General features: G+C 38.0%; 2 protein-coding genes across 3 annotated transcripts in view; one reads left to right on the top strand and one right to left on the bottom strand.

The window, feature by feature from the left end:
* The window catches only part of DOCK1 (dedicator of cytokinesis 1), a 508,395-nt gene that overhangs the window by 114,177 nt on the left and 369,047 nt on the right, over positions 1–25,171 (top strand). For both annotated transcript variants that reach the window (XM_048505444.1, XM_048505443.1), the window contains exons 24-27: positions 4,580–4,650; positions 6,508–6,614; positions 13,023–13,150; positions 23,765–23,860. In XM_048505444.1, coding sequence (XP_048361401.1) covers positions 4,580–4,650; positions 6,508–6,614; positions 13,023–13,150; positions 23,765–23,860 — 402 coding nt within the window. The remainder of the gene's footprint in view (positions 1–4,579; positions 4,651–6,507; positions 6,615–13,022; positions 13,151–23,764; positions 23,861–25,171) is intronic.
* INSYN2A (inhibitory synaptic factor 2A) overlaps positions 1–25,171 on the bottom strand; it is a 138,223-nt gene that overhangs the window by 20,331 nt on the left and 92,721 nt on the right. The window lies entirely within an intron of this gene.

Raw genomic sequence — 25,171 nt, 5'->3', positions numbered from 1 at the left:
CCATGGTGAACATATTGTCTTCAAGTAACTGAAGGCAAAATAGGTTGTGGAAACTATTGAAATGAATAAACTCATTAATTATTGTACCTCTTGACTAATACTGTAATCCAATTCACACATGCAATCAGCTTTGCTGGGAAAAGGTACAGGCTAGAAATAAAATAAAAATAAAATATGGCTGACTGGATGCAAAACTCACTAACTACTACAAAGACAGTCGTTTTTACCCAGAGTACCCTGTAGATGACCATAATGTATTTCTGCTCACACATGAAATGGATCAGTTGCTCATTACTATTCAAAGCTGGAAGTTCTTCTGTTGAGTTGAGTTGCATTTTGTTCCAGAGAAGTCCCTAATACATTGGAGTTTGAGTGGAGGGAGTGAAGCTTACAAAAAGCAGGAAACACTGTGTGGAACATAATGTGCAGTTGTTTGCATTTAAGGCATTGTATTCAACCAACTGCATTTCCCCTCTTTATTTTATAAACTGATTTCAGAGAACTGATAACTTTGAAAGTTTCCATGTTTCTTTTGGTGGAGTCACAGAGGTAGGTGACAATGATCCTGCTCTTCTCTTTTCCAGCCCATCTGATTGTTCTCATTTTAATTGAAGATGTCAGGGATGGGATCTGGGATCTTGCTCAGGTACAGTGGTACTGCACTTCTGAGCTATCCTTTATCTCTGAACTGTGTCCCTTGAAATACTTATGCGTTAACTACAGTTACAGCTATGTTTTGCAACTTGATATTCCGTCATCAATTTAATCTAATGGATTACATTTTATCCCATCCTTCTTCCAACGAGCTCATGCTTAGGTGATAGTTGCTTTGATGTATCTGTAACACTCTCCTAGAATTGTGTTCATACATAGACCCAGCCTGGAACATCAAAGGTAGTTGAGCAGCTCCCGAGAGGTCCAGGAGAACTAAGGAATTTGTTCCCCTACGGACAAAGATTGTTCAAGAGAACCATGGCTATTTCAGTGGTAAAACTAGACTAAAATCCAAATAGAAACCGTAAAGACCTAAGAACTGAGAGACCACAATATATTTGCTGACCATGCCCAGTATGGAAGGCTAGGATCTAGCCTGAATTTTGTTCTACTCAAGAAGCAGTGATGGAAGAGTTCTTCTGTGTTAGTTATGCTGTGGTTTCTTTAAATAATACAAGGACTGCTTTCTCCCTTTCTCCATCTACTTGAAACAGCCAGGATGAACAGTGAAGTATTTGGGTTTTTTGCTTTCTGATGACTATATCCAGATGGCAAGGCTGCACATGGGAACCTCCTGAAACTCAGACAGAGGATAACTGCAGAGCTGCCGGGAATTGTTGTTGTATTGAATAGAACAGACAAATCAGAAAGGACAGAAGAATTTTATCTGCAAAATGTTTCGCAAATTGGTCATTTATTTCTTAGTAAAGAGAATTGCAGAAATTTGTGAGTGCTACCCAGTAATACTTGTGGATTAGTTGCAAAGCTGGTCTTTCACAGCAACTCTATGATGGACCAAGCTAGCTCCCATGGATGTATACTGATCAATCTTGACTGCTTGATCTTTAGTCAAGCCTTTTGTTTGTATACATAGATATTGTCACAGTTGGTAGTTGAGTCTCTTGCTTTTAGATGTACAAAAATGCTTCTATGAAAAAGTTGCTAACCATTTAGAAAAGTATTTCTGCACTTTGGTCCCATGTTTTTTATTCCTAATAAGCTAATTACTTAAATACATATAGCTGCCCATTTTATCCGCACTTTTGCTCCATTTAGTACTTTTACCTATAATGTATTCTTAGTTTTTGTTCTCCTAAGAGTCCTTCAGTCTCAGAAGGATAACAGATCCTTTCATTTTTGTTGGCGCACACATACCAGCACTGTTTAAAGTACCACATCTAAGAGTGGTGAAGAGCTAGTTTGATTTATCCTTTTAGTGAGTGATTATGGAAATCCATGTTGTTGGAATACTGAATAAACTGTCACTTTTGCTTTGATGGAAATAGGTTTGTGAACTTTGTAGTGCTGTACAAGTATGTTACTAATTCTAATTAAAAATGTTAAGAAGTTAACTAACTGCTTAATTGTTGGTAATTGTTCCTGATGTTGCATTGGTATCTGATTATTGTTTCTTGAAATTAATGCTCCTGTACTCATGTATATCAGCATCTGGGAATAGCCAAGATAGTAATGATGCCACTAATCATACAGAGTCTCATTTCAACTACAGCTTGAAAATAGAGTAAAGGTTACAGTCTTGGCATAGCTTTCATAAGAATTAGTATTGACCTTGCGCTGTGCTAATGGGCTTTCTGATTAAACCAATTTAGAACCATTTGCCTTCCTTTGTTCTTTCCAGCTATATTATATTTTAATAAGATCTGAGACACTAAATGTAGATGTTTCTGTATCCATTGATTTGTTTTGAAAAACTGAGGGCCAACTTTTACTTCATATTAGAATTACTGGAACAAATGTTAAATTAAGAAAAGTTAGGGAAAGTTGTTTTTTATTTTAACCAATATACAACAAAATCCATTACAATGATTATAGAAATACAAAATATTTAAGCTAAGAGGGACTGCCTGAAGCTAACTGTATTGTTATATTACTTTTTGTTTGATAGCAAACAAACTTTTGTTTGATATCACAGCTGCCAGTTCTTTGGCTGGTTGATGACCTTTCATTACAATTCAAGCCTCACCCAGAGGTCAGAACATTGTAACATATGAATATAGTATTTGTGTGGATGCCAGCAGGGCTGCCTTTTGAATCTGACAGATGTTGATTTTGTAAGGGCATCTCCCACTTGGAGCAGAGTGATTGTAAGGGCATCTCCCACTTGGAGCAGAAGATATGGCGTTAAGTTTGCTTTAAATTGCATGCATGATGCACATATTGCCTGTCAGCCATCCCTAAATCATGAGAAGAAAAATGGCAGTTGGGGGGAAGAAAACTTGCTTGGAGAAAGATGTGGGAAGGCAACACCCATTAACTGGACTGGGTGAGGCTTGGGAGTCACATGAGACCCATGGGTGGCAGGTTGGGGACTCGTGCTTTAACTCATCAAGCTTAAAATGAATTTTTGTAAGATTGAAATGACATGATTCAGATGTGATCCATTATTTGTAAACATGTCTGTTAGAATGTCAGGAACACTATTCTTATAAAAACTACCATGAGGTGGGAATGAATCTTTTGGTGTTAGTGACTTCGGATGTGTTCTGATGTCTTGAAAGAGTCCATAATATTGGTTTATCTAGTGTGGAAAGCTTTGTTCTTTTCTTAAAGAGAAAACTCCTATATTTATGGTTTGTGTGAATGTCTCTTTTATTCTTTGCTAACAAAAATCAGCTTAATAGACTTCATCTAGAGAAACATATAAATTAATAATTATCTCATACATTATTCAAGGAAAAGCTTATTTTGTATCATTGATAGTCCTTATCTTATATAAAGATATGCTAATGGATTTAATTAAAATAATTATACTGAATAATGTATCCTGAACTTCACCCTAAAATAGTACTTATTACACACTATCCATAGTTATTTTTTACTTATCAAGTTTGAAGGCTAATAGATAATTAAATGTAGGTTATGACACGGGCACTCAATAGCCCATGGGCAGGACTAACTTGGCTTTCGCAGTGAACTAATTTCATATCAGGGAGATAATAAGCTAAAATTACTGTAGCTAGAATCGAAATTTGTGTAGCATAATAGCCTTACACACTTATGAAGGTGGGATGTCTGCAACAAACAAGCAGAGGCCAACATTTTGCCAGAGGCTGTAGGCCAACATCTGCACTTATAAGGTTCTGAGGATGGTATAATGTTTCATGGTATGATGATCTGCAGTTATAATGTTCTGAACATGGTATGATCTTCAAGAAAAATTGAATATACCATCAAGAAAGAGTTCCTCATATTTGTAGTACATGATGTTGGGCAGAGAATCAAATAATTCTACTGGGCAGAACCAAAATGAGTAGTTGGATAGAGCAAAAATAATCTGTATTTATCTATATTGCTTTCTTCTCAGTTTTATCATTTCTTCTCTAACCATTAATACTGTAAACATTTGTGACTGGGCGACCCTGGACAATTTCTGTAAGTTATAAGCATGTAGGAGGGATCATGATTTGCCATTTGTAATGGACACCTAAATTGATCTTTTCTTCCCACATTCATTTGAAACGTCGTTACTCTTGAATGTGAGATTTGGGTGAGTTGTCTGGTAGCTTGCAAAGAAAAAGCTGCTTTATCTCATGTTTACAATGAGACATTCTTCACCAGATGTCTTTTGCTCTGGGTAATGATATCAGTATTAAGAGTGAAAGAGGAGATATGAGCAGAAATTCTCAAGGGTGTTGTGGTTTAGGAATGGTTGTGTTGTAAAAGTTTGTTGTGGAAATTGTGAAGCATTGATTGGAGGTAGTTTCCAGGGATGAAGAGTAGCATGGCAGAGAACATTTAAGTGTAGAGAAAGAAGGAGCCAAGATTATTAAATACCTTAGAACCTGAATTCAGTTGTGTGTGATCACAATATATTATCAAACAGTATGTTTATTTTCAATTCTAGGGAGCTGCACTTAAATATTTGCCTACTATTGTGAATGATGTGAAACTTGTGTTTGATCCAAAAGAACTTAGGTAAGTATTACCTATATAAATAAGAACCTAAAAGTGTGTTTTGTTTCTTAGCTTTGCTTCTTACTTTACTGATTTCATTTGCTTTTAACATTCATAGAGAATGTATATGATGGGTATTTCATTGCTGCATTGGAAATCTGCACCCAAGATTAACTGTATTTACTTGTTGCTATTTTATAGATCTTGAAGACATATAGAATGCACATACATCACTTTTAGAATAGATATTTTCCCCAGACAAATGTTTTTGATCTCAATAAATTTTAAAGTAAAATGTCAAAGATCATAAGTTATTGGGGATTTAGAATCTTAATGGTTATTCTTTATTTTTCATAGTATAATGCACCTTAGTTTTGAATACATTTTTCATTACAAATATTCTGATCTTTGCTTGTTCCATGAGTTGATACCAAGATAGTGGTAGTATTTCTTTTTAAGTAGTCAGAATAGTCGAGAGAGAATCATATTCTCCTCCTTTAACTCTGTGTGTGTTTATACAGTTATTAGGAGATAAATCTAATACTTAGGTTAAAAGCAAAAAAAAGCACATCAGGATAATCTAGACACTTCTATGAGATTGACTTTAAAAATCTGTTTAAAAACTGGAACAAAATAATGTGGGATAGCTCTTCAAAACTTTAAACCAGGAAAGGATTATAGTAGGAACAATAACATCTTTGTTGTTATTTTATTGTTGTTAATATAACAGTATTATTAAATGTGGTATGAAATCTTTAGTGACATGTATAAAAGCTATTTGATTTTGGTAGGAATTTTGAGAAAGTCATAGTCACCAAATGGTCTGTAATATCCGCAGACTGAAATAATGATCATTAGGTAGTGTCAAAATTATTGCGATTGTACAAAAATGCCCCAGTGTAAAATTGAGCTTGGTTGTCTTGTTGTTGTGTACATGATCCAGTGAGATGGGCACCTGACTCTCGGAAGTATCAGGTAACTAAAGTCAGCAGGTAGCCTTTGAGAGCCTCACATGATCCAGGCAGTTAAACTATAGAGGGGAATTTAGATAGGTTTTGGGTATAGTAAGGCAGATGAGTTAAAGAAGGGATGCTAAAAATTAAATTAACATCTGGGATCAGAGAAGAGGTCTTGGTGTAACTGCTGAGCTTCAGTCAGGCTAAAAGGATATGCTAAAAGTGGGCTGTTCTTATTAGATCCTTTTCTACATAAGTGGTAGGAAAGAGCTGAGGCTCATAAAAAGAATATCTCCAGGACAAGCTTCACAGGGTAGAAAAGTTCTTCACCACTAAATTTATGTTTACACATGTAGGGGTCTTGTTATTTTAGAAGCTGTTTAGACTTGTTATCCCATATTAACAGTTTTGCTTCTAGCTTTTTAAAGCCATGCTGACATTTTTGCCTAAAATCCCCTAGTAACACTATAGAATCCCAGCAAGCTAGAGGGATTAGAGACTTTTCTCCAGCTGGGTGCCTTGATATTTTAGCATTCTTTCCTCTCATTTTAGCTAAACATTAAATTTACCTTTCAGCAAGTTAAGTAGCTCTCTTTACCACATGAGCGGTTAAATTGGCACTTATATTTGTGGTGTATTCACTTTCCATACTAACTAAACTAGGTGAAAGCAAAAAATTGTCGCTATACTTTGAACAGAGTATAGCACATTTGAAAATGCAGATAAGGTGGGATTACATGAATATTGGACACATTTATTACTTTTTAATTTGTTTTTCAGAAGTGTTTACAGATACTCCTATATATTCTTTAATTTGAAGTTTAAAAACATTTAATACTAATCTCCAGCTGTTCTGTTGCTGCATACCCCTAAAAACTATATTTTCTGTTCCTTTTCTTTTTATTTCTTTCCTTTTTACTAGCAAACTATTTACAGATTTTATACTGAATGTTCCAGTGGGTCGTCTCACAATTCAGAAGCTGTACTGTTTGATTGAAATAGTTCACACTGACCTTTTCACACAGCATGGTAAGGAAAAATCAAAGAATCTTTAAAGAATCATTAAATTGTCACACTATTTGTTATCTACCAGTCTTTGTCAATGTTATCTGTGCTTTACTGCAGGTAGTATTAGAGCTTGTAGCCAATAAAAATCACTGTATTGCCAATATAAAAAGATATATAGTTCTAGGAGAAAATGTAATCAAATATTGTGTTAATTTGGGGAACTCTGGTTTGGAAAAGGGTACACCTGTTCCCATTATTCAGGATTAACATCAATTTTTATTTTATTATTCATTGTACCACAATCAGATCCTGATTTTGTTTTAGCAGAGAGGATAGAGCTTCTAGATCTTCTGCTTCCAATTATGTAATCTATTTGATTTCTATACCAATAATTCGATGATATCCATGTAGTTAATCATCTGTTCGTTTGCCTAAAACATGAGTTTGCAATGAACAAATAGTTGTCTTCACAAAATTCTAAGACTCACTCTCCTGCTTCCTTTCATGTTCCTAGTCCAAATCTGCCAACAGTATTTGATTCTTTGTCCCCTACTTTTTATTTATTTATTTTTTATTTACAATCATTTTTATATACTGCCCCTCCCCCGAAGGGCTCTGGGCGGTGAACAACAATAACAAACAATCACATTAAAACCCCCATTTAAAACAGCAGATTAAACAAAATTACATCGGCATCCAGCATAAAACTTCATAAAACTTCATAAACCCACCCTGGAAAGAGGAAACCCAGAGAGCTGGGCCCCATAAAAATTAGGAGTCCAGAGTGTAAAAACGGGAAGAGGCGTACATCAAAAAATGTACATCAGCGGCCGGCCTCTCCAAATGCCCGGTGGAACAATTCGGTCTTCCTACAGGCTCCCAAGTGGAACTCCCCTCCAAAGATCCCACAGGACTTCCAATGTGATAGCTACCTGGTGGCAAAGTGTTCCACCAGGCAGGGGCCAGGGCTGTTAAGGCCCTGGCCCGGGAAGAGGCCAGCCGCATCATCGAGGGGCTAGGGACAACCAGCAAGTTGGCCTCTGCTGAATGCAGAGGCCGCACAGGGACATATGGAGTAAGACGGTCCTGAAGGTCCCAGGCTGCGTAAGGCCTTAAAGGTAAGTACCCACACCTTATGAATGATTCGGAACTCAACTGGGAGCCAATGCAAGCGACGTAACACAGGTTGAATGTGTTTTCTAAAGGCACCACCTGTGAGCACACACGCTGCTGCATGTCGGACCAGTTTCAGCTTCCGGATCAGACCGATATAGGGAAGGCCCATGATAGAAGCTTAGAAGTTACCAATTAGTCTGAACCTAGAGGTGACCGTTGCCAGATGGATCACCGTGGCAATGTCTGCCCGGGAGAGGAAGGGGGACAACCGCTGGGCCTGGTTGGAAGATGAAAAAACGCATAAACCCGGGTTAAGCATGGGCCCACTCTGGGTCTCCATTGAAAGAGACTAATCCAGGTGGACCCCCATGGCCAAGCGGATCTGGAGGAGGCTGGTGCCAATATAGCCCCCTCCCACTCCTGCGGCTGAAAATCCCCCCCCTCCCCCCCCCCTGCAGCCCAGCCAAAGGATCTCCGTCTTCGATGGATTCAGCTTTAACCTGCTCTGTTGCAACCACCCAACAACCGCCTCCAAACAATGCTGTAGAGCTGCAGGGGCAGCGACTGCCCCCCCCTCCATCAACAGAATGAGCTGACTATCATCAGCATACTGGTTTTGAGTTTTAGTCACCTATGATTATCAGCACATCTTGTTTAGGTGTGCAGTCAATATCTTCCTGGACACTTGCATAAAGACCTTTAATTTCTTCATCAGCATCCATAGTTGGGGTTATGATGGCTATGTTAATAGGCTTTCCCTGAAGTCTGGTTTTTTTTAAAAAAAATTAAGCTGAGGTTTTCAGGATGCTGAACTTTGTGAACAGTACCACTTCCTTTGATTGTGTAGTATGACTGAACAGTATGTGTTGCCATAGGGATGTTGTGATTTAAGTACTTCGTTTTTTGCTGACTCACCTTAAAGATCCCTAGTGGATTTCATTGAGCAACCATAAAGGCATTTCTGTTGTGAAAGGAGGAGTCAATATCTACAGCTTTCTACTTCTTTCTATAATCCATTAAAATATTATTTACCTCATTTATATCCCATGGGGATCTGAAATGACCCACATTTCTTTCTCCATTTTATTCTTGTGACAAACCTGTGAAATAGGTTAGGCAGAATATGGGTGACTGGCACAGGTCACTCAGCAAGCTTCCATGGCAGAACAGAGATTCAAACCTGGGTCTTTCAGATAACATATCTATTGCACAGCTCTGTGTCTCATGCCACAACCCACACTAGACCTTTGATTGGCTGTTGCATTGGCACTATATATTTTGTTCAAATTGTTCTCTTTCTGTAAACCAGCAAAAATGTCATCCAGTAATTTAGATCTGATCATGTGCCAGTGTCACCAAGAATGAGCAAACTGAATGCAAAGTAAGGGAGTTAGCCTTTTTTTACACAATACCCTTTGTGACACTGTTAGCCATATCTCATTGACTGTGAGACAGCTTACTGCTTTATACGGGAAAAAAGATAACAATTTGAAAAGGAAAAAATCAGTGCCAAAGCATTAGCTGCTTTGGCCTCTGAACACCAGTGAACTCGTTTGAAAGCAGCAAGCATCGGGGTGAGGTTTGGAGGATATTTAATTCCACCCCCAGCTCTGCTTTGCACTAAGAATGTTTGTTTGCAAGTAAACATCTAGCAAAGACAACCCAGGCAGTACTGGTAATTTAATATCCCCTGGCCCCAAAGTCCATTAAAATGTATTAATTTGTCTGATCCAGCAGAATAAATACATGAAGGCTTATAGATGAGTAGTTCTGCTGCTGCCTTATGGTAGGTTGAGCTAAACAATTGTATAGAGCAGAAGAACAATGTTTTAGGAGGAAGAAGAAAATGCAGGGCAATATGCATACAATATGGACTGACTACTCCATAGAAATTTGAAATGTACCCAGCTTTTAAAGTCAGATGTTTTGAGCTTTTGCAAATTTCGAAAAAGTGATCAATACAATCAAATGTGCAATCTGGAAATTTCCCTGGATGTACAGAGGTGCTTTCTCTAGCATGTATCTAAAAAAAAAAAAGCTAATTAATACAATATTTTTCTCTTATCAGGCCCTAATCAAATGCTAACATTTAAGAATTACATATATTTGATATATAAATATACAGACAACAATGGAAAATATGCGTGTTTCATGCATTGTAGTCAGTATTTAACAGCAGCCAAATACTTATTGTAGGTCTGCAGTGTTCCCATATTTGTTACATTGGATGTCTTGTAAACCTGCAAAAAACTCTAGGTCTCAGTTCCATCATGAATGATCCCAAGGCATCCTGACTTCTCTTGCAAGTAGCCAGCTAAGAAATGCCTGAACTGGCAAACACTGTTTTCCTGCAGACTGGAATTGTATGTAATGCTTCATTTCCAGTTAGGAATCCTGATCTGTAGGGAAGCACAAAGCATGCTTTGCCAGTTCAGATTTAACTGCAAGCCCATTCATTAGCTTACCATTTACGTAGTAGCCGACAGTGGCTTGTCACCTGAGGGAGAATGTTGAAGATTTTTTCAGTTGTAAACAAGAACCTCAGTTAACCTTTCGCAAAACATTATCTGTTTTTTTCTTATCTGATTATCCTCTGAAACCGGGATAAAATGTGGAGGTGGATCCTATCTCTATCCCAGAACTCTACTTAACAAAGTTTATTTAAACATTTATATAGAAATATTTAAGTAAATAAATTTTGGAGCAGCCGCCTCTTAATCTGGAGGAAAGTTATGTTCAGAATGGTTGGATCCACCCTAACCTTTCGATTCTAAACCTGCCATTCTGTGTATTGAGAGACTACCAATAACATTTTTAAAGCATTAACAAACATCTAAAAAAATTCTGGTACCAGACCTGATTGATTTATAAAATCTCTTCAATTGTAAAACTAAAAGAATTGATAAAGGAATTTGAAATTCTGAAATCAGAGGTAAATATACTTGGAAATATGCTTTCTAAGTGAAATTAAAAGTTGTTTTCTGTTTACCAGAACATGTGGTATAGTCCTGAGCATGGTCCTGTGATCTCTGATATTATTAACTTCTTGGAAAAGTTAAATTGCTAGTGGTGTTAATAATCGGGAATGCTGACTCTTATCCTTTGGTTCAAAGGCAGATTGCTTCTGGTCTTTTAACCATGGGAAGGACACATATAATAAAAGTGTCCTTTGCTGTGCTACTCCTGAAACTTGAATAAAATTCCCTACTTTTTTTGTATGACTCATGTTGTCATAGTTGCTGAATACAGCTCTGGAGACTGTGCCATGTGTATTTGGTGGGATCTAATAATCTTGGAAGTCATGCTTGCTCTGAATTTATGTGTAGATAAAAGTGTTTTCTTTCCCAAAAGTAAAATACGGCTAGTGGAAGGATCCTAAGGATTGTGGCAAATTTTTGTCAACCCGTTGGATCCCCACACAAGGCATTTGGTTTTCCTTCTTATGACTTACTGCCAGTCCAGACTTCATGGGTCTGTTTTGAAAATCACATGATGGCAAGTGACTACTGGAAAACTACTACCTCCAAAACTGGGTGTTCAGGCTCACTGAACAGGAGATTTGTACAGGAAACATTTTTTAGAATTAAATACAAAATTTAATTGTATTGTAAAGAGGTGCTTTCCCATTTCCCCCCTTGGTCTTATGTTGCATAATCCGTAGTGTGGACCCAAAGTGGCTTAACATTGTTCAAATCTGGCTCTCTCGATATTTCACAGTCCTTTACAGATCAACAGGTCATTTTGATTTATTATGAATTTAATTATATTACATTAACAAGGGGTAATGTAAGTTGCAAGTCTGAGTGTATAGGTATATTTTTTCTTAATAAAGGCCTCTTCAGGTTTGGGTTTATGCAAATGATGCAGTGTAATAATTAACTTATGTCTTTAGGTTTCAAGCATTTTTTAAATTAAGCTGAGCAGGGAATGATATAGTGGTTGTATTTTCCAGTTACTAGGAATTTCTTGCTCTTAGAGGACTGTAGAACATATGCCATTTATACGAGCTCTTGCTGTTTTAATTTTCATTAAAAGTGTTAATTGATTTAAGTACTCTGTGATGTAAAAAAATTGTTAATTATAATTTATTGAGTTTAAAGTGATCAGCAAAATATCAAAACCCTTCTCCTTTCAGAACACACTGTTTAAAAGGGGTTAACAAATCTACCAGCTTACATGGATGTTAACGTCTGGTTTTTTGCTTTGGCTGATGCTTTGCTGAGCATCTGTTTAAAAAAAAGATTAATACTTTATTCTTGCACATGCTCACCTGACATTAATCAATGTAGGTTAGGGTTGGGTAGCAGAGGATGAACAGATGCTAAAGTATTGTTGCTTGTGATTATAGTCTCATGAGCTATCTTCAGCCTTTGGGTTGTGAACAAGAACATAATCCTACAGACAATAGATTTTTTTCAAGGTCACTCATTAATCAGTGCTGGGAAGTACATGTAATAGTAGTTTGATGTTGTTTAACATATTCTTCTGTACAATTCGCTTATCACTGTGTCCTGATAATCAAGACTGGAAAAAGAACTTGCAGAGCAAAATTTAAAACAGCTGCTTTAAAAAAAATCATGTTAGTGATGAAATACTATAGGCAGACAGTTCCCTCATTGTTAGTTCTGTTATTGATATGCACTATAGTGCATGGGCTGTCCACACAGCTTGACAGCTAAGTACCAGAAAGTAAGTTCCTGATTTGAAAACTGCAAAAAGGGGAGTGCTGAATCTAAAGTACCATGAGTGGAGCTATACTTGTAGAACTTTTCCTCCAGCTTGTTGTTCTCCTTGAAATACTGGAACTGGTTTAATGACCCCCAGGAACAATACTGGGTTTAGCGGTGGTAATTAGTAGGAAATTGGTGTTGCCCATCACCAAGGTTTGGATCCATCCATCCTTGTGTGTTTGTGGTCTGAGTAAAGCATTTTAATCATGACTTTTTGCATTAGCCAAACAGTCCTAATCTGTGAACTTACATTACAATTAAATGGGTGGTTCAGATTCTTTATTGTTGTACAGTTAGATTCAAGTTCAGTAGCGCCTTATGGAACAACAGGGGTATAAGCTTTCAAGAATCAAAGCTCCCTTCATCAGATATCTAACAAAGGGAGCTTTGACTCGTGAAAGTTTATTCCCTTAAAATCTTGTTGTTCTCTGATGGGCTTCTGGACTCGACTCTGGCTGTTCTACTACATGCCAATACAGCTAGCCTCTGAAACTGTCTTGTTTCAGGAACTATAAATGTATCTATTTTCAATTATAAAAATTTTAAGACCACTCTTTAATTCGTTGTTTTTTAAAATACACAGACTGCAGAGAGATTTTGCTGCCAATGATGACAGATCAGCTGAAGTATCATCTGGAAAGGCAGGAAGACCTGGAAGCTTGTTGCCAGTTGCTCAGTAACATCCTGGAAGTTCTTTATAGGAACGATGTGGTAAGAAATTTGTGTACATACTTAACATTGGAGACTTGAAAATATTAGGAATTGGAAAAGATTAATATGAAGCTATAACACAGCTGTCTCGGCTGTTTATGATTAGCTTACCATTCAACTTGGGAGAAGTATATTATGAAAAATCAGATTGTGATTCCAGTGGTTATTTTATTATATTTGGTGTAGAATACAGCAGGAGGCCTTGAACTGAGGATTCTGGCAATGTAACTCAGAACAGTAACTGTCAGTGCCAGTATGACCACTGGCAAAGAAGAGGGCTACCAGTCTCCTGTTTGGTATACTTGAATGTCACTGCTTAAGAGGACAAAAGGGTTGTAATTGCCACTATCAGTTTAGTAACACTCAGATGGTATGGGAGCCCAATAGGATTTTACCTTCTTCTACAAAACTTTGATTTTGCTTCTTTTCTCAGTTTGAACAACTCATCACTCAGGTGATGACTGAAAACCTTTGTCTCTATTTACCTGTAAAGAGGTCTTCAAGCTTCAGGCTTCAAGCTTACATTTCTAAGAAGAATAAAAACAGAACTCACAAAGAACCTAAACTTATATAATCACTTAGGAACTGAGCTTAGTATCTTAACATCCCTATTTTTAACACGATAGAAAATACTGTATGTTGCATTCCAGGGTGTGTACTGAGACCTCTACATCTGCAGTAGTCTGAATATGGCCTTTAATTGAATTTTATCAACAAGGAAGTTGGTCGAAACGTTTTAAAAAAGTATTATTATTCCAGTTTTCTGGCTTCATACTGATAAAGGTTGCCTTTCAATATGGGAAATTGGGAAAAACCAGTAAGAATTATTTTAGATGATGGTAAATCCAGGATGTTAGTTTCATGTTGTAAACATCAGAAATTTAAAGTGCGCAGCAAAACCTTCATATTACCTATTATTAGGAACTGATTCTAAAGATAAATTTATAAAGCACATAGAAGAGCAAGACCTGTTGAGACAAAAAAAATCAACATGGCTTTTGCAAAGGGAAGTGCTATCTCACCAACTTTTTGGAGCTTTTTGAGAGGATTAAAAAGCATGTTGATATATCTGATGCTTATATATCGAAAACCTTACAACAAGGTTTATGTAAGCAATAATGGAATGAGATTGCAGGCCCTGTTGTGGATTGAAAATTGGCTAACCAATAAGAAGAGAGGAAGAAGTTAAATGGAAGGAGTTAAATGGTTGGAAGTAAGCACTGGTATTCCACAACTATTGATTATTGGAGTCAGTGCTGTTCACAAATGATCTGGAATAGGGTTTGACTCATGGTAGTCACATTTTGCAGCTGATAGCTAGAACTGCCATGAATCACTGTGGGTTCCTGGATGAAGATTTTCCATTCCTTTTGCTTATATGCCCCAATCCAAATCATTTGTCTAATTTTGTATTTGTATGTATGTATATGTGTGTATCAATATAAGACACACTACTTACATCTAATTAAATGGGCCTTAGTTCACAAAAATTCTGCCAGGACAGAGAAGACTTTCCCACACTCATGCAAGCTGGTGGGACTGTTCTCACCTGAGGCTTGCCACTGGGAATGGGGTGGGGGGGCTTTCCTCTGCTTTGTAGTGTAGCTGGGCTACCACAGAGGATGAGAGAAAAGTCTTTCGCCAGTGCAATCTGACCTGCTATTTTCCTGGGCACTGGTAAGGATGAAAGAAAAGCCTTTTCGATGGGTTGCTAGCGACAAGCAAACTAATTGCAAGGAACCTAGCAGGACAAGCAAGCTAGTGGCAAGGAACCTAGAAGATGTATGAGGAAAGTCATAAGTTGAGCAGAAGGAAACCCTTCTTTCAGCTGTTCTTCTTCCCTACCAGTATTGGGATTTCCCTTCTCCTCCTACCTCAGTCTTTTGCATGGATTTATTCTCTTTTCCTTCCCTTGTCTCTGTGTGTTCTTTTTGATCTTTTCCCAAGCGCCTGTTTTTTTAAAAAAAATTCCCACTCTTGAGTGTTTGTGAAATAGATAAATATATAGATAGAGAATGACATCCCTTTCTTTCTGTGCATTTTTTAAAAATGCTACTTTTAATGTATACTCTTAGGCTGTCCTTACACAGACACTCACACACACACTGTCAATATAAACTACTTTTGTGGAGGTTTATTGTATCACCATAGTAGGCCTAGTTTGAATTCTTGATGTTTATGGTATAATGTTGACAGCAGGTTTATATAAATATGGGTTGACCTACAAAAAAAAAAATGCAGTGGGACTTGCAGGATGGGACTGTGCAACTGAAATCTTCAGTGTACCTAACTGGAAATCTTCAGTGTATCTGTGTTATTTATGTGGGGTTTTTTTAGTGCAGTATGTAGTTTTGTGTGGATGACAACATGTGATTTTATAATTGTATTGTATTTCTTTTCTCTCCCTAGCCCCAATATACAATTAGTTAGCATTGTAAGGTCCTAATATTTACTGTACTGGAGCTCTTACATCCATTCAGAGGGTTTACTAGGTTTTATGGGTTATTAAAACGGCTTGCTAGACTTTATTGAACTAGGACACTGCTGATTTAAATTGACTTCCTTGCATTCAAGATATATGAGTTGCCAGTGACACTATTTAACTTGATAATGTCTCGCATGTTTGGTTAAATGTGGCCTTGCATAGTGCTGCTAACTGCTTCATCTGCAGGATTTAATTTTTTTTTTTTTAAGGAAAGTTGTTTGAGTTGTACCTGGGGCACTAGCAATTATATTACAGTTTCATTCCTGCAGAGAGGAGCAAAGCTGAGGTGCTTCTGCTTAGAAAGGTGGCAGGATACCTACTGAGAGGAGACAGCAAACAATCGATGAGTTTGCTGAACAGAGAGAAATAGTTTTGAATGTTAATGGAAGTCCACTTTCCAAAGAATACTTGGAACCTGGCAGGGAAATTTGTTGGTTAAATTACTATATATTTAGGGCATGATAGCTCTAAGAGAAGCATAATTGGTAACTATCATTAGGGAAAAGAAAGTGAATTTCTCCCCTGTGTGAGAGGCAGTGACCCTTGTTGTGTATTGCTTCTGCTAGAAATGTAATTATCACTTACTATCAAGCTGGTAGAATTTGTGGTTCAGGAGGAAGAGTTGGACATGGATGTACAGAATATAAGAAAATCTTTTCCACCATTTGGAGTACCTTGAAAGGTCACAAGAGCGTTCTGTTAATTTCAGCTACAATGTGAGGAATTCCACATGTTCAGGAAGGGCACATTAATCCAGGCATATAGAAAGTCAAGATGGAAAAACAAGTCGCAAAGTGTCATGCTAATGTACCCAAATCCATGTGTCACAGGTAGAAGCTCTTTATGTCCATGGCATTTAGGTATTTGGAGTTTTACAGGGATCTACGTGAAACTACTGGAAAATGTGGTTGATATCTATTTCCTCTTATGAGCTGAGTTGGTGGTCTGTAGAAGTCCTGAACTTGGGGAAAATAATAGAATGAATGAAGGATAATAAACTAAAGCAAGGAAAGGGCCAGACTAGATGTGATAGCATCCTCTTGGCCACTACAGGACCACCAATGCCATTTTTTAAAAAGCCAAAAGGCAATCAGAATTGGGCCCACAGTACAGCAGGCAGAAGTGCTGCTAACCCCGTACTTTGTCTTTTTATTTTTTATACTACATCAGCTATAAGATGGTGTAACAGCCACCCTACATAGAGAGATAAAAGAAAAAACATATACGAAATGAAACCTCTATCCCCTGGAAAATAACCATTAACCCATTCAGTGACATTTAATGAAGAAAAGATTAGAATAGAAGAATCAAAAGGAAAAAAATTCTAACTAGTTCCCATCCTGCCTTCACCTTATGCATAATATTGCTAATTTACTAAGCCCATTTACTTCTGTACCATCTTATGTTTTTTTTGTTCTCACCTTTTTTTAAAAAATAGTTCCACTAATATCATCTTATTTGTACTTAACCAATGGATAACAAGCAACAAAAACATATAATCTTTCATTTTTACTGAATTCCTCTGTTTCATCCCTCATTCTACCTGTTGCATTCCCATGTTATATACAATTATTTTCAAATTATTTAAGCATTTATCATTACCCTTTAGTTTTAACACATCTTAAAACTATAATTTTTATCTTACTCTCTATCCCTCCTACCCCTTCTGATTCTACATTTAACCCCTTGGTTTTATGTTACTCGCTATAAAAAGAATTAGAAAGACAAGGTAACAGAAAGCACTTTCAGGTGGTCTGAAGATTTTTTTTGTTCTTAAAGAACTTTCTCATGTCTTAAATATCTGTGATCTTCTGGTAGGCTCCATTGAAGATAAAGCCTAGCCCCTCAACTTCTCAATCAACATCCATCTAAATGGGATTTTCTTTTTTGTTTTCAAAGCATCTGTGAAAAATGTATACTCCTTATGTTTCAGCAATATCTCACACAGAAGTTCTTTTGTGATAATTAGGTTGTGACCTTGAAACTGTATTTTTTCTGGTAATGTGTATGAAGGATCTCTTTAAATGATCTTCGTGTCACATGCATGACACAATTCTGTGGGAGATTCTTGTTCTTAATTGCTAAAGATCTTACACAATAAATTTTATCCACTATGGAATCTATTTTTGCAACAGAAAGATACATGAACTTTACTAACACTGAAATAAAATCTTTTCTAAGATTTTCTCCCTCCTTTTCTGATATTATACGTATTCTGACTGCACATTCCTTTTGCTTTAAATCCAGACAAAGTAATTTCTCCGCTTGACAATCTCTTTCTTTCTGAATTGATTCTCCATTTCAAGCGACTTGAAATCCTCTGAAATCCTTTTAATGTCAGTAGGTAGCCCTTAATCTCTTGTTTTATGTCTGACATTTCCCCCATCATCGTGTCCTTCGTATCTGACATACCATTTCGCATGGAAGTTAACAACAGTTCTATTTTTTTGCATAGGGTCCAATCCACTAGCATCAGATCCAGCACATATTCTTGTGTTATCTGCCATCTTCACCCTTGCCACGAGATGTCCTTTTTGACTCACCTGATGTTCTTCTTAATCCACTCAGCTTTATTCAGTCCAATCTCCATGCAATCTCCTCCCCTCTCCCTTCTGAGAAAATCACAGTCACCAGGATAAACATTCTTTTTTCAAGATGAGTTATAGTTCATTTGCTTCTCCTCCACTCCTCCTCTAGTCTCCCATTATCTCTTTTAGAAAGTCAATTTTAAGAGAATGTTTTAGTTTCACACTATAATTTTTCATTCATTCAAAATGGTGATCTGTGATCTATGATGCAGTTCATTCAATTTGCCTACAAACAGATGGTGCTCATCTTTCAGCAGATCCAAAGGTCTTGCTGGTCACAACATGAGGATGGCAAAATGACCCTTTTGTTTCCCTTCCTATCCATCATGTTTCACAGGTAATACTGCATTGCTAAGGCTTTGACAGCTGGCATTACCTCTTCTTTCCTCAGTCAATATGATATGAAACAGACTCCGGTGGAAGAAGTAGATGGGGCTGCTGGCAAACTTCCAGTGACCTAACTCATCTTCCTACCCACATCAGCAGATCAAAGTGCTTCCTCTTCCAGCTTTGTATCTCCTACAAAGCTGATCTTGCCTCAGGATCACATTTCAAACAAAGTCCCTTTTCTTGGGAGAGATGTTGCCATTAGCAATGACTTGGACATGCCCCCCTGTATTTTGTCAAGTGCTGAAATGACCACTCCCATGGCTTTTTTGTCACTTGAAAAAGAGAGGGGTTAGGGAAACAAGAGCACTATGCTTGTAGACATGACATTTTTCAATCACTTTAAAGTGATTGGCATCCCTGTAGCAGCCACAAGGATGCCATCACTTATAGTTTGGCCCTGAAGTTTTGTTGAGTAATGGCAAAGCTGCTTGAGGCTGGAGAAGTCAGTCTGTCCTTGAAGATTTTGCACTCTCCTTGAAAAAACAGGATTACAGCTTGGGATGCTACTGGATCCTGGCCTATGCTGTAGGGCCATGGTTCTTCTGTGTCATGTAGTACCTTTACATCAGTTGCAGCCCTTCCATGATTTGGTCATAGTGATTTGTTATCTGATCACTATGGTTAGGTTACTGTGATTTATATGAGAATACTTTGACAATTGTTTGGAAAGCTTCAGTTGGTCCCGAATGTGGAAGTCAGGTTATTGTTTAGATTTAGATCACCACTATGCTGAAAGATCTGCACTGACTGCCCATCTGTGTCCAGGCAAAGGTCTTAAATGGTTTGGGACCAGCATACTGAAAATATTGCTTCCACCCATATTGTATCTTCTGATACTCTGATCCAGTGCCGTAAAAAAGATTTTTAATGGGGTTGGTTCAGTGACTGAGCTGACTTTCTGACTGTTCCATTCTATGCATTGTTTCAAGCAAGCTGGACATGTAATGGGAGGGGTTTGAACTCGTGGAACCCCCCCCCCCACCTACGTGCCTGCCCTGATCTCAATGCTTGGCCTTCAGTGGTGAGATTGTAATAATAACCAGAGAGGAAGTGTTTTCAGTGGTGGTGCCTTGTCTGTGGAATGCCCCACCCAGTGGTGGGATTCAGCAGGTTCGCATCACTTCGGCAGAACCGGTTGTTAAAATGGTGCTTGTAAACAACCAGTTGTTAAATGTATTGTCGAAGGCTTTCACTTGCCGATCAGGTGCTGTAGATTGTATATCCGTGTTCTAGACTAGCATTCTTCCATTACTCGCCAGCTTCTGTGTATTGCATCTTCAGAGAGGATCTGAAATCCTCTTGGAAGGATCCTCAGATCCTCAGATCCTCTGAAGATGCCAGCCACAGATGCAGGCGAAACGTCAGGAGAGAATGCTGCTAGAACACGGCCATACAGCCCGGAAACCACACAGCACCCAACCAGTTGTTAAATTATTTGAATTCCACCACCAGAATTGGTTGTTAAATTATTTGAATCCCACCACTGGCCCTACCCCATGAGGCTCATTTGGTGACTTTCTTAGTTTCTTCGAAGCAGTGGGCTAAAATGTTCCTTTTTGTCTAGGCTTTAACTAATCTTCCTTTTATGGTCTGCTTCTGGGCTGAGAAACATTTTATCGACATCATTTAGGTCACTCTATGTATTTTATGTAACATGTCCTGACTTTTTTTAATGGTGTTGACCTGATTTTTAGTGGCTTGTTTTAATGGCTGTGTTTTATTGCCTTAGCTGTAAGCTGCCTTGAGCAGGTCTCTGAAGAGGTGGCATGTACATTTTTAATGTCAATAAATGCTGACTTTTCTGATCTTCAAGTGGCAGGTATATAGCTGAGGGTGTTTCAGCATAGTTTTCCTTTCAACCTTATTCATCTGGCAAAAATCTTCAGAGACTGAAACGTTAAGTCCCCTAGTCTGTTCTGTTTGAGCTAGGTTTCAGATAGTCACTGTCAGCTTAAATAAGATTATGCATGGTAATCAGCAATTCACATGGTCTGTTATATGAGGCTTAATATTATTTAGCTAGTTCACATATAAGCTACTGGCACTCTCAGAGACTTACAACATTTTGTAACTAGCAGTTTAGAGCAAAATGAATGGCAGTGAAACCCTTTTTTCCCCACTAAGAAAATTGGTGTGGTGAGCCAAAACGTTTCCTTTCCCTCTCAGAAGTGTTGTGGAGGAATGAGGAGGTGAGGAGCATGCTGACAGAAGTCACCAGCCCTCAGGTTCTGCTGCTGCTACTGCTTTGGCTTCTGCACCTCACTAGTGTAGCCGATATCATAGTAGCATCAAAAGTAAGAAATTGATGTCTTTCCCATGCTGATCTTCCAGACAAGTTAAAAATTCCAGACCTGCAACAAAAAGACAGTGAAGAGAAGGCAAAAGCACGGATACCACACATATGGAAGATTCTGTTTATTTTTCCCTGTCTTGTATTTTTTTCTCTCACTGTCAGTCCAGATTATGTTGATTTGTCTTTCACATGGTACTTGAAAGTTTACGTAGATTTCCCATGTGAAATATAGGATCTGTAACAAAGAATCTGAAGGCTCATTAATAGCTAACAGATTTATTGTGGCATAATCTTTATCAGTGTGTCTTCTTCCTGGGACTGCCTTTCATCCTCAGTTCTCTTCCTGCTTCCATTGGACATGTAGGGAAGTTATTAGAGCTCTGCTTTGTCCTTACACAACTTTTCCATGTAACTCTCTGGTTGTAGTATGTTACTTTTGTTCTCATATTTCACTTCTTTGTGTTTCTGTCTTCCAAAAAAGTGAATCTTATCATCACATGAGTCTGCCTGCCTTTCCCCCTACACTTTAGTCCCATCTGCTCTTGTGGTTATCACTATATCCTTTGGCAGTGAATTCCACATTTTAATCAATTACTTTGTGTTTCCTTTTTTTGAATTGATTGCCCATCAGCTTCATCGGATGCTCTTGAGTTCTAGTATTTTGGAAGAGTAGTAAAACATTCTCTTTGTCAGTGCCCTTCACTTTGTGCATAATTGTATAAACCTCTATCAAGGATCCTTTTGCAGACCTCTGTTATGGGTTCCATACTCTTTGTCCTTTCCTCATAGGGAAAAAGTTGCAACTTTGGTTGGTTCAACTCCATGATAATCTTTTTCATGATCATGATTATCTTGTTCCAACTTTGCAATCTGTCTTTTGTGGTATGGTAACCAGAACTGCAGATGATGTTCCGAATAAGGCCGGACCATTGATCTATATAGGGGCATTATAATATTGGCCATTTTATTTATACTCTCATTCCTAATAATCCTTAAGATAGTGTGGCACCCCCATGAGATGGGATGCTTTCCTGTGCTGACTCCACAACAAGGCTTGCCAGTGCCTTGGGTTTCCATGCAGCCTCAGAAGTCAGGGGAGAGGACTCACCAACTGCTGATCCCTCAAGATCCATACAACTCTCCAGCATTGGAAACGGGATTTTGCTTCCTCCTCCCTTTCCCTATTTACAGGCTGTCCTGCCTTCCCAGCCAACCCCACCAGTTCTCGCCAGCATTGAGCCCACCCTTCCATGGTTGCATTGGCTGTTCTTCCTGTCCCTCGTTGCTGCTGCCAGCCCCCTCCTATGCCTTCCGCCGGCCCCACCTTTTTCCCCTGCCCAGACCCGAGGCCTGGTCAGTGTGACAGAGCCTTATCTCACCCTAGTTGCTCTTCTCCAGATTCTCCCTTGGCTGGGATCCCACCTCCATGGCGCTTGGCTGTTGTTGCATCACTGGTGGCCCCTGGCCACTCTCCAGTTTGTGAGATCCTCCTGGAGCTCTTAACAGTTGTCCTTGATTTTCACCATCCTGAATAATTTTGTGTCATTAACAAACCTGTTCACTACGCTTCTCACCTAGTTCCAAATCATTTATAAATGAATGAAGTAGTACTGGGCCCAATGATTTTTGTGGAAGCCCACTGCTTACTCCTCTCCATTGTGAAAATTCTTTCCTACTTGTTGCTTTCCCTTTGCTTTAATCCCCAAAAGAACTCATTCTCATATCCCAGAACTGCCAAGTTTACTTAGAAGTCTTTGATGAGTTTTTGACTCTCAGCTGTTAATGCACATATATCTGTAAAGATTTTGTTTTTGTTTTTCAGCAGGTTTCATATAGCTCTTTAATGAGATCTGAAGACAATGTCTTATAGAAGACAGGGCTCAAGAATTATCTTCTCCCTTCTGCTTTGGAATCTGATTTCTTCATGACAACCATTGCATTTTTGTCAGTCTCTTTGACTATAATATAAGTGCTGTTTCTAAGACTATGAATAGCATTATATTCTCCTAGCTTGATATTAAGGGACAAATTGTCCACAATTTCAGCTTAAGCATGAGGATGGAACCACTCCATGGGTCAAAAGCCCAGTTTGAGTGGAACTACTACTCTCTTCCAAATCAGATGATGATGATCTTTAAAAATATATATATCCTGTTTTTCAGCACAACATGCATATTCAATGTGGCTCACAAAAATACAAAAAATATGTAAAATACAGTTTTAAAAATTAAGATATTTAAGCTATTAGTGCACTGATGTCTGATGAGGGTCAAACATAAGGCATTAAAAATAACTGGTAATCAGGACAGAAAAACCTAGACCCAGAAGAAGTCTGGCCGTTCTCTAATTTCAGCAGCTGCCTTCTTTGGACTGAGTCATTATATTGACAATTCGGAAGACTTTTGCATATGCAAGGAAGATGTAGTGAATGATTTCCCCGTTGTTTTGTTCAGTTGAGCTTTTTAGAAGGACTTAAGATCAATACCTGGAACAGTTTCTTGCTGGCACTGTTTTTTGGTCAGAACAACAAAAAATAGAATTTCTGTTACCCAATAGCAGTAGATATAAAGCTGCCTTTTCAATTTTCTGTGTTTTTATTAAATATTTTCATATTTCTTTCCCACAAAAATGGTTCTAATATACATTTTCATAGCATTGAAGTCTATGATACAGCTTCCTTTTTGTGAGTGTGATGTATTACTTGACGATCAAAAACTATGTCTCTTGATATTCTTCAGTTTTTTTATTTTGAGCCAAACAAATACAATTTATATGATCTGATTTGGTTACAAGCTCTACTGCTGGGATTGGCTTAATTGGTTTTGGTGATAGCCATTGATTTTATGTCTTGTCTTTAGGGGCCTACGCAGCGACATGTGCAGATTATTATGGAGAAACTATTGAGGACAGTAAACAGAACCGTCATCTCAATGGGACGTGATTCAGAACTCATAGTAAGTGCTTCTTGGCAAGAATCTAAAAATATTGTTACAATTATCGCTTATGCAAGTGCATAATCCACTAGAAACCTCTAGTAAAGAAAACAGTAAGACATTTGTATAAGGCATGAATATAGTTTCAAGTGAGTCTACTTATTTTGGTGGGAGCTTGTTCTGCAACAGAATCCCATTGGATTGCACCCTAAGGTATGAAAGATAATTCTTGGACAGCAGGAGAAAAACAGAAGTAAAAAAACCCTAAGCTGGAATCCTATTACAAGTTCCATGCACACAAGTTTCTGCTGTGTCATGTGTTTTCTCTTCTGCAAAAACTTCTGTTTGTGCTAGATCAGTTTAATGAGCCCTTGTGCAAACAGAAGTTTTTAGCAAAAGAAGGGCCTGCTGTGGCAGACTATCTAGTATGCACAGAACTGTCATTGGATCCAAGCCTGTGTGTTTTTACACTGATATATATAGAAGCCAATATATATATATTTGCATCTAACATGAAGAGTTGAGGTAATCTTTTTCAACGTATAGATTACTGAACCAAGACACATGACTATTATTTGTGAGAGATTATTTTGTTTTATGCTTGGTTTGGCTTCATGGCTGACTATTTCCCTCTGAGATATCTTCAGATAGAAAAATTGTAAGGTTAAGGGGGTATGATTCCTGAAAACAGGTGCTTACAGGCATATTGTCATTTGTTGTACTGTTTGGTACAGGTAAACTGTTCGGTACAGGTTGTACCAAACAGTACAACAAATGACAATATGCCTGTAAGCACCTGTTTTCAGGAGTCATACCCCTTAACCTTACAATGTTTGTGCAGAAGAAAAGCTGTTCAGAAGGTGGCCTTCAGATCCATATTTGCTTGAATTATTTGTGTCTGTTGTTCACCGATAAAAGAAGGATTAGTATATAATTTCATTGCTATCTAAAATTGTAGTTACTTGCATCTATAAGACATCAACTGTCACCTCAGTAGTATTTTCCATTAAATATTGCTGCCTACTCTTTTGAAGATCATTTCATTTGTCAAATACACTTGGTTATACACTAAAGTTCGATCTTGATTACTAGACAGATGGTGAAGTTTTAACTAGCTGGAATGTCCTTTTTTTGCCATCAAGTGGCGGCTGACATGGCGACCCATGGTGGGGTTTTCAAGGCAAGAGACATTAAGAGGTTTTTTGTGATGGCCTGCCTCTGTGTCACAACTCTGGTATTCCTTGGAGGTTTCCCATCCAAGTACTTGCCAAGAATGACCCTGCTTCACCTCTGAGATCTGACGAGATCAAACTAGTATGTGGAAGATATTGT

This window comes from Sphaerodactylus townsendi, linkage group LG08 (assembly GCF_021028975.2).
Source record: "Sphaerodactylus townsendi isolate TG3544 linkage group LG08, MPM_Stown_v2.3, whole genome shotgun sequence".
NCBI classification, from domain to species: Eukaryota; Metazoa; Chordata; class Lepidosauria; order Squamata; family Sphaerodactylidae; genus Sphaerodactylus; species Sphaerodactylus townsendi.
The sequence above is the reverse complement of the archived record's forward strand: the minus strand, read 5'-3'. Positions and strand labels throughout refer to the sequence as shown.